Source organism: Pygocentrus nattereri, chromosome 23 (genome assembly GCF_015220715.1).
Source record: "Pygocentrus nattereri isolate fPygNat1 chromosome 23, fPygNat1.pri, whole genome shotgun sequence".
NCBI classification, from domain to species: Eukaryota; Metazoa; Chordata; class Actinopteri; order Characiformes; family Serrasalmidae; genus Pygocentrus; species Pygocentrus nattereri.
The window spans coordinates 23,607,039-23,623,861 of NC_051233.1; the positions used below are offsets into that span (position 1 = coordinate 23,607,039).

Consider the following 16,823-nt stretch of genomic DNA (forward strand, 5'->3'; position numbering starts at 1 on the left):
TCACACCAAATCCTCTCAGATGATGCCTCCCTTCACGAAGAGCCTTCATGGCTGGAGGGGACAGACTGGCCTCGGCTTAGGGGTCACCAAACCTGACAGCAGAAGGCTTTTTGTCTGAAAAGGTGAAGGGATGACACATCACCTGAAAGGATTTGGTGTGACTTCAACTAGTCTTTGTGGAGACATGGTGTGGTCCCATATTATAATAGCAGATGTCAGATTCGGTGACCCCTAAGCTGAGGCCAGTCAGTCCACTCCAGTCATGAAGACTGTCTTTGTTTAAAAATGTAAAGGGATGTTGAGTCACCTGAAAACATTTGGTGTGACTTTAAGTCATTTTTATTGAGCTTCAGTGTAGTCCATCCATCCATCCGTCCATCCATCCATCCATCATCATCTGCTTCTCTGGGGTTCGGGTCACGGGGGCAGCATCCTAAGCAATGAGGCCCAGACCTCCCTTTCCCCAGGCACTTCCACTAGCTCCCCAGGGGGGATTCAGAGCCCGAACCACCTCAGCTGGCTCCTCTCGACGTGGAGAAGCAGCGGCTCTACTCCGAGTCCCTCCTGGATGACCGAACCTCTCACCCTATCTCTAAGGGAGAGTCCAGAGACATTCAGTGTAGTCACATGTTCTAATAGCAGGTCTCAGACTTGGTGACCCCTAAGCCGAGACCAGTCTGTCCACTCCAGTCATGAAGACCTTCTCTGAGTAAAAATGAGAAGAGGTGGTAAGTCTCTCAAAAATATCTTTCACTGTTTTGTGTAGATCATTCTGACTGTTCCTCGATGATTTTATCGTGTGTGTGTGTGTGTGTGTGTGTGTGCGTAAAACGGTCGCGCATGTCAACGGAAACGGCTAAATAGTTCGGTGCAACACCGAAGAACCCAAATCTAGCCATTTAACTTTCATCATATCCAAAACATCCAACAAATCTACTCACGCCTCCTGGGTTTTTATATTTAATGTGAGCTCTGGGGATCATTAACAGTAGACGTAGCGCCATGAATGTATTTCAAAAAGCAACCAAAACCTTCTGAAAATGATGACAAAGCAGTGTCCCCGCCGTCCGGGAGCATATCTAGAACCGTTTCATTAACAGGTTCTCTGGGCTGCTTTTAGACCTGAAGAACTGAATTTGGTCCTTGAAAAGAAATGAGCCCCACCAGTCGTGCCACACTCAAAATGGCGGAACCAATAGCCCTCTCTGCGCAGAGTGACGTCGGCGTCAGAGGTCAGGCCGTACTTTCCCGGGAAAACAAGTCATTCAGAACTTCAATGTAAGTACGAAGGTATTAGTTAAATATGTTGTCGAATATACAGGCGGCCTACATGTGCTGGCTTCGGTGGGCTTTGTTTCCATGAATGCGATACCAGCGACTCTCTGAAGGGCGAAGGGTGGGCTGAGAGTTGGCGCGGGAATTGGTCACATCTGGCAAGGAAGACGCGTGAAAAGCACCATTCATGCTAAATCCCCATTTGTTATTGTCGTTCCTTGCTGACTTGCCTCGCGCCAAACCCAGTCCTAAAGTAGCCCTGACTTATTTTCCAGATGTATAACGGCGTTAACTCTGCTTGTGTTCATCGAGGTGTGGGCAGTCTGCAGCTCTGTGGTGTCAAACTGACAATCACTGGCTGTTAAGTGGCCACTTAAGTCGTAACCGGTCCATTTTAATGCAAAAAGCTCCGAAACTTGAGCACCCAGTGGCAAGAGGTTTAAAAAGAAAGCACAGAAAGACCCCCAGTCCTATTTAATCCACTGCCTGCCTGCCTGCCTGTCTGTTCCTCTAGCTGTGCAGCAATGGAGAAGATAACGGAGAGCTTACTGCTGGAGAGAGGATCACCGAAAACAAGCAAGCTGGATCGGATCAGGACTCTGAAGTAAGTCGTTTTCAGCAGTGAGACCCTTAAGGACTCTGCACCTGCCATCTTTACGTCTTGAACATGGACGATGATCAAATCTGTGTTGGTTAAAAACACGGTCAGTGTAATAATTAGACCCATCACCCTTTAAAACCCTCCGCCTTGGTCCTACTGCTGTTAATCTGCACATTTCAGTGTTTTTTTTCCTGCTGTAAGACTTACACTTAAAGGGGAATTCTGCCTATTTCCCGAAATGACTGCGTCAGTTAAGCATTGAGATGTAAACAAAGTTGTTCAGAGTACGCGGATCATCCATAACATTAAAACTGGTTGGATAGTGTAGTGGTTGCCTTTCACACTGTAGACTGGGGTTCAATCCCCCACCAGGGCAAGCGCCCTATACTATACCAATAAGAGTCCTTGGGCAAGACTCCTAACACCATCTTGGCCTACCTGTGTAAAAAAAATTACAAATTGTAAAGTCGCTCTGGATAAGAGCGTCTGCCAAATGCCATAAATGTAAAGCTACCTCCTTGTTTTTCCGGTCATTGTCCATTTTATCAGCTTCTTTTACCATACAGGTACTTTAGTCCATTGATCGGTATACTTTGTTAGCCCCCTTTTACCAAGTTGTTCAACATTTAGGACCTCCACAGGACCAGCACAGAGCAGTTGTTATTTGGGAGGTGGATCATTTTTAGCACTGCAGTGACACTGACGTGTTGGCGACTAGTGTGTGTTGTGCTGGTCTGAGTGGATCAGACACAGCAGTGCTGCTGAAGTTTTTAAACTCCTCAGTGTTGCTGCCGGACTGAGAATAGTCCAGAAACTGAAAACCTCCAGCCAACAGCAGTATTGTAGAACCACTAACGACGCTGACTATATTCAGCAAATTGTGATGATATGTATGACAGTAACGTGTTGCCCACCTCTGCACTGTGGAGTAAGAATCGATTGTCTTTGTAACCCCTTTGTCTGTAGTCTCTCTCAAATGGGGCTAAAGAGCCAGGACCTGCCCGTGCCCTTGCTGTCCAAACTCCTAGGTCTGGAAGAGTTGAACCTTTCAGGCAACAGGCTGCAGGAGCTTCCCAAAGGACTTTCTCTGCCCCGCCTGAAGCTTCTCGATTGCTCCAACAATGACATGGAGGATGTGACCTCCCTAGAGACTCTGAGTAGCCTGGAGGAACTTCTGCTAGAAGACAACTTCTACCTCACTGTAAGAGGCCTCCTGTTTGTGCTCCCACATAGAGGATACTATGATTGATACTACACATTTGTGGCTATTGATACCATCTCATGACTTTCTGTTTTTTTGTAGGTTAATGATGAGCACAAAGTGATGTTCCTCTTGCCCAAGTTGAGGATGTATAATGGGAAGGACATCAGTTCAACAGCCAATCGCATCCGCTACATCAACAGTGAGATTCTTAAGAGGCGGGTAAGAATACTCCCAAATTTAGGCATTATGGGGTGCGATCCTGATGTTTTCTTTTAAGAATTGATGCTAGAATTGATAATGTGTAAGAAATTAAAACTAATTTACTTTAGCTTCTGGTCTCTCAACAGATAATAGTAATGCAAAAATGCCATGTCTACACATGTACAAATACCCCCTTTTTATTAGGGATGCATGTTTATATTGGAGTCATATCAGTATTGGGAGGTAATTGATTAAAAAATAATCTCTTGCGTTGTTAGAAAAAGCGTTTTAGGCTTATCATATCTAACAACAGTGTCAGACGTCGAATGTATAACTACTTCATGTGTTAACTTTCTTTGTGTTAGCTTGTAGAGACATAAAAGTGGTTTTTCACCCACCACTGTGAATAATTAACAATTGTGTTAATTAGCATCATCACAATATGTATTGATAATGATACATATTTTAGGTTTTTTTTTTGCAAACAAGAAAAAATATATAGGATAGGAACTTTTACTTACTTAGATTTGGCTATCAAGTCCATATTTAATTACTTATTCTCTGGAAGAGAAAATTATGTAGGCCATGCTCGGTTGCTGCACTTAAATGTCTGTATTTTTCCTGTTTTATGGCATTTCTAAAACCCTACAGAAATAACATCATACTTCTCCTCAATACTAATGCAGATAAATGTAGTCCCAAAATCGACATGTTTCTGTCTAGTGATGTTGGTGTACACAAAATGCATTGAATATGATCATCAGTTCACAACCCCCGCCACTTACTTTATATATGCACAAGAACCCTTTTAAAAGTATTGGGATACTACTCCATTATTTGGCATAGGATAAGTGAAATTCCCATCATGTAGTTATAAAGGCCTCAGTAAAGCTGTTCAGAAATGGGTTTCATTTCATTTGATCAACTCTCTGTTGTGTGGAATGACGGCAGGTGTCTTGCTGTATATCTGTTACAGGTGATTGGGGTGTGGGAAAAGGACTTCAGTCTGCCTGATCCACTGACTGCACAGAGCCTCCGTGCAGTTGAGAAGAAATTTGTGAATGCAGCCTGCTTCCAAGTCAAATACGGTCCCAGCTCTTTAAGTGACTACACTAAGTGGAGGGTAGGTGCTTAAATATGAAATTGCTTTCTGTGTGAAACAGGGATTCGTTATTCGTTCAGGACTTTTCTTGTTGTATGTGCAAGTCAGGACTTTTCTTGGCGTGGGTGAAATACAACAAACTACATTATAAAATGAATTTAAAAAAAGTTTATGGGGAAGTCAGGAACGCTAAAGGTTGCAGAATTTCAAACCCTCAGGATCCAGGGGACTCCTGTTGTCTGGACTAATGAAGTTTATTTGTTGAGCGCTCGGCCACAGACACACAGCTAGCCCGTAAGACGTTGGGCTAACACAGTTATATAGCTGGACTGAGGCCAAGATTAGACCCAGCTCATACAGGACAAGTAACAGGTGTGACAAACACGACCATATAGGGATAAACAAGAATAGACAGATGAATGTTCTAAATAAAGTCACAGTACAGGCACACAATACAGAATATGTAACACAGATATAGCACAGTTCAAAACAATGAATTCCTTCAAGGTACAAAAGTTGCGAGAAACGTGAAATTTGACATGGAATGCAGTCAAGCACAACTTTATTTTTTATTGAATAGCAAAATATGAAATGGGATGCCCCACAGCTTCATGGTGCTCACGTGCACACACACAGTTGTGGACTACAGGACTGTGAATGCACCATTTGGGACTGGACTTAAAAGGCAGTTTGATGGAAACAAGCAGCAAAAATCACAAAAGTTTATCAGTTTTTTGAAAATATTTTATTTTTATTTTGTCTCTTACAATTTCCACAGGAATTTAATGGAAATGTGGCTAGTTAGTTCCACATACCCTTTTGTCTTTTTGAATCGTGGGGGCAGTCGTGGGCTGGAGGTTAGGGAACCAGCCTCGTGACCGGAAGGTTGCCGGTTTGATCCCCAGCGCCGACATGTGACTGAGTTGTCCTTGAACAAGACACCTAACCGCAACCCCAACCCACAGCGCCCGGGGAGCAGTTGGGGGAACTGCTCCCCGCGCGCTGCGGGTTGGGCTGCCCACCGCTCCGGGCAAGTGTGCTCACTGACCCCTAGTGTGTGTGTATATGTGGTGTTTCATTTCATGATGAAGTTTCCCCATTGTGGGACTAATAAGGGTCTCTTATTTATTTATATATTTATTATTATTTAGGTTGAGATGATTGCAAAGGAATACCTTAAATCGCTTACTGACCCTAAAGAGGAGGGAGAAGAGGGAACACCAGAGACACCTGTTAAAGACAATGAGGTAAGACTGCTCATACCTGTTCAATAAGAAAACATAATCAGAACATGACTGTATTAAAACTTTTCGTCACCATATGAAATACAGTTGCATTTATGGTCCTGTACTTAAGTTTGACCAGCATCATTTTCTAAAGCAATGTGTGCTTTTTTTTTTTTTTTTTTTCTTCCCCCAGACAGTTCTTTCTCCTTCCAAGAGGAAGCACTGTGATCTAGGTGCCAACGCTGAGACAGAAAGCCCTCAGAAGAGAAGGGCAAAAAATGATGCAGCTACCACTGCTGTGGCGAGTCCAAGAAAATCCACCCGAGTACAGAGCACCGCTCAGAAATCCAACCCGGGCTTATGCAGCCCAAGAACTACTGTAATGAACGTTGGAGCTGCTCCTGAGCCAAGTCCGAGAAAATCAAACCATCTGCAGAACACTCCACAAAAAACAGTAAATACCACTGCAGGTCCCAGAAAGGCACCTGGGACTCCCGCTTCAAAGGGGGCTAAAGATCAGCCTGCGAATCAACAGAGCAAGCATACCACTACTCCCAAAAAGGAGAGTAGAACACCCAGGAAGGCGGTCAAATATGAAATTCCACGGGTATGAACGGACATTAAAATGACATACAGATTTCATTTTTTTTTTTTTTTCAATGCAAAAAACAAAAAGAAAAGCCAAAACCTGACTGCAGTGCCTGGTGAAAGCATAAAATGTTAAGCAAGGAGACATTCATTTAAAAGCAACCAAACTCTAAATAGTTTCAGTTGTAGTGCAGTTTTTTTCTTGCTTTTGTGGTTGACCCCTTTAGGAATATCACTCTAAATTATATCAGTTTGTCTAATATCAGATATATTGTTGTAGCATAAAATCTCTTTGTATTAACTCGCAGTGCATATTACCTTACTGTGTTTAAAAAAAAGGGAATATTAATATTCATATTGTAACATGGCTTGTTAAAATCAATTTTAACAATCAATTTTTGTATTCAAATGAAATGAGCCACAAATTCCCCTTTCTATCTAGAAAATATTTTATGTTAAAATCTAACCATTAGTAGAGAAGTTTCATCCTTCCCACTGGCTGTCATTCGTGTCTCTCATATCTCTGTAATTTGTGTATTGTGGTCAATGGTTTGTCACGAAGTCGTTAGCACATCATCATGTGTCTCTCTCTCTCTCCTGCTGTGCCAGGAGCCAGCCAGTCTGCAGCCACTTCATGTCCTGCAATGTCACAGTAAGGAGAACAGTCCAGAAGACTTCAGCACCCAGCTGTGGGCCTGTGCCTTTGAGCCTATACAGAACAGCAGTGGTGAATATTCTGTGCATCCTTTTATTGCTTTCTGTTTTTCATTGACAGTACCACAACTATCACTACCCCTTTTGTTTGCATTAACCACTTTTTCCCAACTGTTACAGTTCATTCATAGAAGTGCATATGAGATGTAACCCCACCCACTAAAGTGGAAAAACAATTAGTAGAGAACAGAATAAAAAAAAAAGCAGTGCATCCTAATCAATTCCAAACCTTTGTGCTCAGTCATTTTGAGAGACTACGATAGTTCTAAGCATTTTTTGCAGGTTTAGTTTAATTATAGGCATGAATTTGTTTTAGAAAGTAAACGGGAGAACTGTATCAGTTTACATGACATTGCTGTTAAAAAAAAGACCAAGTATCTCCATGTTTGCATTAACACGCATTAAAAGAAATTGTTTTTTGCCTTCTCCTGTACAATAACCATTATATGTTTTGGTGACCATGTTTGTCCTTTGTTTTAGATGCCAGTGGCTGGGTGTGGACAGTGGCTACTTGTGGAGGGGAGTCTGTGTGTGTGATAGACTGTGAATCTGGGCACGTACTGAAGAAATACAAGGTCCCTGGTGAGGTACGTCTCCAGTGTTTTACTGTGTAGTACAATTTCTTACCACCAAGTGGTGAGATGCTCTATTAATGCACCTATAATAGTTTTTTCCCTGTTTTGCTCTAAAATAATCAATTTCAGGTTTCATCCAGACGTTCCTAATAATAAATTGAAGATTGATTTCATTAGATAACATTGTGGGTCAAGTATTATAAAATAAGTAACATAATTTCCTATGTTAGCATGTACCCAATGGCCTACACTTTGACCACACTTCATTTATTTAGTTTTAGGTCTAATTGTTTAGTTAATCATTTTTCAAGAGATATTTCTGAGGAGAGGAGATATTAGATAAGGAACATGCATGAAGAATGGGAAAGTCAAGAGGAAACAGTCATGCAAGACTTGGTTGATTTACCAAAACAGTACTTAAAGTTTTCATCTTTGAGAGAGAGGAGAAAACCAAGCGTGTTTCTGTCCATACTTCCACTTTGAGATGACAAGTTAACACAATGAGTCTAAAAGGACGCGTCGCTGTCAGGAAGCTGTTACTGAGAAAAGAAACTAAGGAAACCAATCAAAGAAGCTGCTGATGTTCTCAGAACAATACACTGACCACCCCAGAGTCCAGACCTCAATAATATAGATAGAGAGATACTTTATTGATCCCGAAGGAAATTTAGCAAAATTATATTCTACCAAGTTATATTCAACCAAATATAATCAATATCATTGATTATATGTAGGATTAATTGGATCGCATGTGTCAAAACACAAGGTCCACGGGCCAAGTCAGGCCTGTGGTACAATCCTATTTGGCCTTTGAAATTATTTAAATTTTCTTTTAATATTAGCTTGTTTCACCACGAGCTGCACTACAATCCCCAGCATGCACTGCAACACAATGTGAGCTCAGACCCTCTTCCCCCAACGGTTACACAAAAAGAGAAGATGGTGTTCAAGCAAATGGGCAGTTTTAGAAACGTTCCACCTGTGGACATTTAAAGAGATTATCTATACCTAATGTAGCCCGTTGTTTTATATAAAGCAATTTGTTTTCATTTAAAGTTATTTTTGAATAGGTATTCAGTGCCTATTTTGCTGCTGAAGTTTTGCCATATTTTTGAATAAACGATGGCCGGTTCTGACTTAGGTCGCAAGAAGCGGAAAATGCAAACAACTTCTAAGACTGAATTTTGGAGGTCTGGAAAAATATCCGTGCAGATTTCTTTGTTTCTATGTATGTGTTTCTGAAAAGAATGGAAGCTGGAATGAGGAACTTGTATTTAATGGCTGTTTTGAAAGGATAATCCTTTAAGACGCAGTCTTGGAGCGTGTAAACGTAGTTACTGTAACATTATTAGTAGTCTGTGCTTAAATAAATACATATTCTCTTCCTTTAGGAGTTCTTCACGTTGGCATGGACCACGTTATTGATGTCGAGAGAGGGAGGCTGTGCCCGCTCCTGTAGCATCCTGGCGGCAGGAGGGAAGAGGGGGATGGTGAAGCTCATTCACCCCAGAGTCAATTTGGCATACGGAGAGTTCCGTGCCAGCCGCCGCGCCATCGCTGTCCTGCGCTTTAGCCCACGTCACCCCAGCTTTCTGTTCAGTGAGTGCAGAAATTCTAGAGCACATGTCGTGAAACAGCTTTTAGGTTTTAGTGATATTTTAGTGATATTTGATTTAATTTAGGCTCATAACAGTGCTATTGTTGCCAAGTAGTTTGTGTTTAGTTTGATAGTTTAAAAAAAAAAATTGTGCACATTATACATGACATGGAGCACCTGTCAGATAAAAGCAACAGATGTTATTTGCTGTTATTTTAAAAGCCATTGAAAATGAATGTGTAGCTTTATCATGCTTGTTTTAATTAGCATAGAGTAACAGCACTTGGGAAATATGGTCTTTAACTTTAATGCAAATGTAAATACCACACAATACCATTTTTTGATAAATCATATTATTCTTTAAATATTGCCCAGACCTGCTCATAGAAATCTACCACACTGCAGAGTTTAGCTCAGAACCCAAGACCCACCACACCTGAGACAACTAATGACTGTCTTCAGAAGTCCTAAAAAAATTGTATGAAGTGTGCTTAAGTTTGGTGCTTGAGGTAAAACTCTGCAGGAACCTAGTTCTCCAGGAACAGAACTGGTCGCTATAGGTCTACAAATGAGGGGTTCTTTTGCCGTGTTTGAATAGTCAGTCTGATTCGGTAACGGGCATGTCTTTGTATGTTTTCAGCTGGCACATACGACAACAAGATTGTCATGTGGGACATTGGAGGGCTGGACCGTGACTACAATTTCAAAACTAGGTTTGTAGCTCTTGTTGTTTTCTGTCTGATGTCTTTTCATCTACAAACTCACTTTAACTCACATTGCTGAACTAATGGAAATGGACAATAAGAATGTAAAACAGGATTCAGTATGTTATGTTGATTTGAAGGTGATGATTCAGCTTTTTTTTGTTTTTGTTTTTAATGAAGCTCACATTGTGTGGGCTTAAGGAAAACACGAAAAACTCTGGCACATTTCCAGTGCTTTGTGTTAGCCGAAGTCATCAGTAACATAATTTGCTTTGTATTTGGCCATACTGTTGTTTTAAATTGTAAAGAAAAACAATGGCACAATGAGTCGTGCATAGTTATACTACAACATTTTAGTATAGGTGAAGCACCAGTGTTCAAATACAACATGACTGCACTTACCTGCCGTATGTAACTTGCATCAACACAAACCAGCCAAAATAAAACTAATACATTTGCAGACTGTGTTTTGAGCAAAAATCTATTTTGAACTCTGATCTGAACTGATTCCAGTCACGCATCCCTATTATGCACTTATTCTCTATTTTCAATTTGTAAAATTGATTACAGTGAATGTAATTGACTTTAAATGCACAAAAAACATTTTTTTTTTGTTTAGACAAAATAAAATTCTGTAGCTTTAAGCCTTAATTCTAGGAAAAATCCAAAAAATCTTGTTGTTATTTTTTATTGGTCTTCTGTGTTTATTGTCTGTTCTATTACTGTGTAATAATATTTCTGTTTTAAAAATATATATTTTTTTAAAAATGCATCAAATTACTTCCAAAAGAATCACAATAACACAAATGTTGTGAGGTCAAGTGTTTACACCTACACAATTAAAGATAGTTCAAGGGTTCTTTAGTAAAGAAAAAGGTTCTCTATAGAGCCATGAACACTCAAAGAACCCTTTGCATGGTTAAAGGGTTCTCTGCTTCGTGAAAGAGTTCTTCAGATTCAGAAATGTTTGTATAACTCTTTTGTATTTCTTTTCCTAATAGTCAGCTGCTAGTTCTGGAAACCGGCTCCACTCCACTACATCTCTGCCTACCGCCCTCCTCCCCGGACACACACCTCATCTCTGGCTGTGAAGATGGCCTCTACAGCTTCGACATCCAGCTCAGCAAAAACACACAGAAGAGGTGCTTTTTTTTCTGACCGTGTGTTGATTAATAATGTAAACGTACGGCTTGTGGATCAGATCGCTCATTTGTTCAGGATGATTTTAACTTTGTGCTTAATGTCTTGAATGTAGTAGTAATTCATTTTCAGTGTCTTTACTGCTGGCATGAATAATAAAGTCAAAGCAACAACCACGTAATTAGCTTATGATGACTACCAAGCCTTATAAGGCGAGTGAGTTCTGTTGAAGCCGTGTTATGTACACCAGAAGGGGATCTGGAAAAACTGTTGTAGAAATATCTGCCCGGAAGTCTATATAATCTTTAATAGTCCATTTATGATGATGATGATGGGTTGTTTGTCCTCGCAGATAAAGTAATGTCCATAAAATCCATCATTTGTGTATTCAAGTCTGTGTCTGTACATGCTTTTAGGTCAGAAGAGATGGAGATTGTATTTCCTGTGTACAAGAAAAAGGACAAGAAGGAGGATTATCGCACTATTGATGGACTCAGCTTTCTAACAGATGACATAGTAGGTGAGTAAGCAGTATCTCAGTTACACTGCCTGAGGATTCACTAGTGCAGTTCATGACTGATACAGATTTCATGCAGTTGAACTAAATTACCTGATGAAAATTACAGATATCAGTACTTTTTCTTCTGAAAACAGAATGTGCCTCTGTCTTTGTCATGTAGTCGGTGTTAAAGGTTTCAGTCCAGCTGTTGAATTAAATTTATGCCAAAAAAAAAAAACCCTAAAATGTCACAAAGCATTATTGTAAATTCTGGAAATAAACATGCGTTTCCATCAGCAACAGCAGATAAATTCTTTACATCATTTAAAGAAAATATGGAGTAAGACGACAAAAAATTGTTAAATTGTTAGTTCAGGCTTTTACAGAATGACTCACAGCAGCATTCGTGCACCATATTTTAGCATGTTTTTTCCCCTGAATCTTTCAGTTTAAAGTCTTATGTAGTGCAGATTTAATTCATTTTTGGTACTTTAAGTCTCCCTAAAATGACTGTTTTTGTTTTTGTTAAGATCAAGGCACATTTTCAGTTCTTTGTCATTTTGCTGATAGCTACAGCTGGGCAAAAACAAACACGTGATCACTTGTCTGACATCATTTGCATTTACATTTACATTTTGGCAAAAAAAAGTTTATCCATTTAAAGAAGGCATACAGGGTGCAGTGTTGGTACATCTGTAGCAGTAACTACAATAACATGCAAAAGTGCAGTCACTTGTCATATTATAAATTTCTTTTATACACAATAAAAACTTTAATTGGAATGTGCTTAGATCTGGTAATGGGTCAGATTTGCATGTTGCACCTGTATTTCCTCAACATTTCACAAATTGCTTTTTAATGACACACTCATTCTCTTTGCCTTATTCTCTTAGCATCTAAAAGCCATATGCAGGGCTCTATCTATCTGTGGAGCTGGAGTGGTACAAGGGCTTTGCAACAGGGGAAGAAGAAGGTAGTCTCTGCTGTTATCCTAGCTGAGCTGCAATGGTCTAGAACTGATGTCCCATACCTGTCTCTAAACACCTGCCCAGGTAAGCTGTGTTGAGTTTATAGATTCTATACCTCAGTTAGTTTTTTATATTTATTTTGTGCAGAATTGCGTACATACACTATATGGACAAAGTATTAGGTCACGTGCACATTACACCCACAGGAGCTTTCATGCCATTACCATTCTAAAACCATAGGCATTAATATGGAGTGGGTCCCCTTTGCAGCTGTAACAGCTTCCACTCTTCTGGGAAGCTTTCTACAAAATTGTGAAGTGGGTGTGTGGGATTCTTTTATCCATTCGTCCAGAACAGCATTTGTGAGGTCAAACACTGACGTTGAGCAAGAAGATCTGGCTCGCCATCTCCATTTTAGTTCATCCCTAAGGTGTTCAGTGGGGTTGAGGTTCAGGGCTCTGTGTGGACCAGACAGGTTGTTCCAGGCCCAGCCTTGCCTTTATGGACCTTGCATTGTGCACTTGGCCACAGTCATGCTGCAACAGAAAAGGCCCTTCCTCAAACTGTTCACACAAAGTTGTAAGCATACAAGAGTTCAAAATGTCTTGTTATCCTGAAGCATCAAGATTTCCCTTCATGGGAACTAAAGGATTGAGGCAAACCGCTGAAAAACACCCCCATAGCATTATGCCTCCTGGACCAAACTTTACACTTGGCACAATGCAGTCAGGCAAGTAATGGCATTCGCCAAATCCATCAGACTGCCAGATAGAGAAGCGTGATTTGTCACTCTGCAGAATACATTTCCACTGCTCCAGAGTCCAGTGGCGGCATGCTTTACACCACTCCATGAGACACTTGGCATTGTGCTTGGTGATGTACAGGCAGACTTCATGGGTAGTTGCTTGAATGTATACACCTGTGGCACTGAGACTGAATGAAACACCTGAATTCAGTGATTAAGAGGTCTGTCCCAATACATTTGTCTGTAGAGTGTGTATTTGCCTGACATTTGAGCTAGAAATCCAAGTGATATAACAATATCAGACTACTTTGACCTGGGGAGGTTCTGTAATGTAATTTGCAAATTTAGAATTTGGCTCACAGATTAGACATTTTCTGTATAATTCTCCCAAATTACCACAGATAACTCGGATTGAAAGGGTATAAATCAACACTAAAGCAACAGCTGCAACATTTAATAAAAACTCTGTAGTATGTGTACATGTGAATTTCCCCACTGAGGGACTAATAAAGGATTATCTTATCTTATGTTCCTACAAGCAGGTTTTATATTTTACATTAGTGAGAGGTCAAATAAAGCAGGATTACTGATGCTGAGATTGCTCATATGACTGTCAGATTAGTGACATTACAGATTTGTACTGGAGATACATTTCAGATCTCAACAGTTACCACCTAAATCATTGTACCTCCCTCAGTAAAAGTAATCAAGGCCCAGTTGGGCTTTTGACTCAGTCCATGATCAAGTTACCGACTATTTATTCTTTGCATACAAACTGTCCCTCATCTTATCAGTTTAAGGAATCTTCAGCAGTGTTGTTATTTCTGCCCCTCCACAGGCTTTGGCTATGTGGTTTGTGGAGATGAAAATGGAAAATTATGGACATACCACATCACAGATCTTGTCAGGTCCAACTTCAAGAGTGGAAAACCAATTGCAGCCACAGAGGTATGGGGACTTACTTTTGATAATTGCATGATAATTGTCCTGTAAGTGATGGAGTAGTCTCAACGTCACAAGATCATGATCTCTTTCTCTCAGTGTTTGTGTTTATTTGAAAGCGCATAGTTTTAAAGTGGTGGAAGAAGAAAGAAAATAGTCATCACAGGTGCTTTCTGGAACATACTTAAAGCTTGTTTTCACTCCTAGAATCTTTGGAATCTTGGTCAATTTCACGATGATGAAATGTTAGTTAATTGTTCATTGCTATAGGAATAATTGCAATGAACAATTTATTTTATTACATCGTTAAACTACAAGCCTTACGATGTCAGATTGGTTGACTAGCTATTTTGCTTTCTAGCAATTGATACTCAGTAGCTCCTCACTGACAACAGACATAACTGGAGATCAACTCGGATCAACGAACATTACTCACTGCTGCCCTCTAAACAGGATGTAGCATCAAGCTAGAAGTTAAACCTTTTATTGCTTTCATAAGATCTGACGTATTTCTAGTGAGCTGCTGATTTCTTTTATTGAGATCCATATGCCTCAACCCAGCAGATGAAAATGCACATCATTTGCATTGCTTGTTGTGACATTATTATATATACATGTGAAGGTGAACAAGTGTGGAAAATATTTGTGATCAGTTGAAATAATTGCCATTAGGTGATTGTTATAATTGTGACAGGCCTAACTTGAGATACAAGAATAAAATATTATGATTTACTCTTAATAAAAAATCAAACTAACTCATCTATTTTAAGAGGGCAGATAGTCTGTTGCACACTGCTTCCCATGTAATAAAGGACAAAAGTACAGACAAAGTTTAGGCTTTAAAAGGCCCATATCATGGAAAATCGAATTCTGCTCACTTTTTTTTTTTTAAATAGAGTTCGATGTAGTTTGTAAACATTGCTAAAGTATTAAAACATACTGTTCACTCTGTTCTGAATGAATTGTTTCTGTGATGTCCTACGTCTAAAATGAATTAAGATTAATTGAATTAAATGAATTATGTTTTTGGTACGTAAACCCATGCAAATATCATAAGTAGACCTCAAGGAAAAAATAAAATACAAGAAGAATAAAGGTTATGTCCCCTGTTTTTAGCCATGCAACATACTTCTGTGCATTTTTTGATAATAGTGAATTATATGGCATCAGAAACCATATAAGCAACACTTTGAGATTACTTAATAACTTGATGTGGTTTTAGGCAGGTCTGTAATGACTGACAAAGTTTTCACAATAACCTAGTAGCTCTATTGCAAACGTAGAAGAAAACCAAACATCTTGGCTAATATTTGGGGCAAAATGTATCCATTTTAATTCACTGTTACATTAGTTGAACTGTTCTTTGAGGAAGAAAGCAGGTCTGTGTGTCAGTCAATAGATGGTGTTCTCTGGAGTGTTTAGAGATGACAAAAACATAGATCATTTTCTATATTTTCATAACAAACACTACTCATTCTTCTTCAGGTGCTGGAGTGGCCGTCTTTGGTCCGACCTGGAGTGGGCCCAGTCGAGGGGCCTACCATCAATAGCGTTGCCATGGATCCCAAGCTTCATTATTTGGTTGCCCTTAGCGACAAGAACATGGTGGTGGTTTGGAAGAGAGTGACTGAATGATTAAAAAAGAAATTGAAAGAGAGATCCATCCTTTTGCCGTTCATCTTAAAACACGTTCATCTTACAGATGAACCGAAGTCAGCGCACACGGGCCATGGCAGTTACGTGAACATTTTTCAAGGAGTGGACTTCTTAAGGAATTAAGATTTTTTTTTTATTGTTGTTCAAATGCTCAGCGTTGCCAGGATTGTGTGAGTCTTAGCAGTGGTCGTTGCTCATCTGGAATCAGCATTTGAAAGCTCATTCTAGATGAAGGTGAAATACTGGATAGTATTTACTTTTACATATTCTTTTACTGCCACTAGTATGACTTGTTTCTACAGAACATCATATTGTGCTGATGTGCAATGACTGTAACTTGTTTTCCTTCTGGAAATAAAAAAAAAAATGGCAAACGTGTGTTTGTGACTGCAAGAAAATTTCATACATTAACATGGTCATCATATTTAACTCAAATCTCGCCGCCATTGTGCATTCATGCCATAGTATATTGCCAGTACACTGTTGCTCACACAGTCGTAAGTAAATGTTTGAACACCCCAATACGTTAGAACATGCCTCTACAGAGAACACACTTAAATATGACAATTTTCTGTAAGGTTTGGAGCAAGTTACTTTTACCATATATGTTGGTGAAAAATGGAACATGTTAAATTTGCTAGAACTTTTGAACAGGCCACATTTTATGTTCTGTTCGCTCTAACTTATATAAAATAAATAAACCATAATTATGAATTTAAATGTACAGAATGTTTTCTGTAGAGGATATTAACTTATTTCCACTTAGAAAATCAACAAAATATGCTGTTTGAGCAGAGGTGCCCAATCTTCTGCATGTATGTAGGCAAAAAGGATCAGAACCTCTTGTAATGTAAAAAGCATTAGGCAGTACAGATCTACTAACTACCAGTTGTTTATGGTTAATTTGCCAGGGAGGGTGGTCTTGGCCTAAATCTGTCCTGTTAAGCAGACCTCTGCAAGCCTGTTTATGTACATTGGCCACATGTTCAGGCTCAAAATGCTACTTTTTGAATGCGCAGTTCTCTAACGTTAATGGAGAGGAGTGTAATGACATGCTATAACGTTTTAATTTAGATGTGATCTACG

At 39.7% G+C, this 16,823-nt stretch overlaps 1 protein-coding gene across 2 annotated transcripts; it reads left to right on the forward strand.

Annotated features, from left to right (window-relative positions):
- The first annotated feature begins 595 nt into the window (after positions 1–595).
- On the forward strand, positions 596–16,115 carry lrwd1 (leucine-rich repeats and WD repeat domain containing 1). Of its 2 annotated transcripts, XM_017699310.2 has the most exons (17): positions 624–728; positions 1,121–1,278; positions 1,790–1,879; positions 2,843–3,077; positions 3,180–3,299; positions 4,258–4,404; positions 5,535–5,630; positions 5,803–6,216; positions 6,807–6,924; positions 7,392–7,498; positions 8,878–9,085; positions 9,724–9,796; positions 10,789–10,929; positions 11,344–11,447; positions 12,320–12,478; positions 13,978–14,087; positions 15,567–16,115. In XM_017699310.2, exons 2-17 carry the CDS (start codon positions 1,154–1,156, stop codon positions 15,714–15,716), a joined length of 2,397 nt encoding a protein of 798 aa, XP_017554799.1. In that variant the 5' UTR covers positions 624–728; positions 1,121–1,153; the 3' UTR covers positions 15,717–16,115. The 2 variants fall into 2 exon arrangements, with proteins under 2 accessions (XP_017554807.1, XP_017554799.1); XM_017699318.2 differs by lacking the exon at positions 1,121–1,278 and having other exon boundaries at positions 596–728.
- Positions 16,116–16,823: the final 708 nt, after the last annotated feature.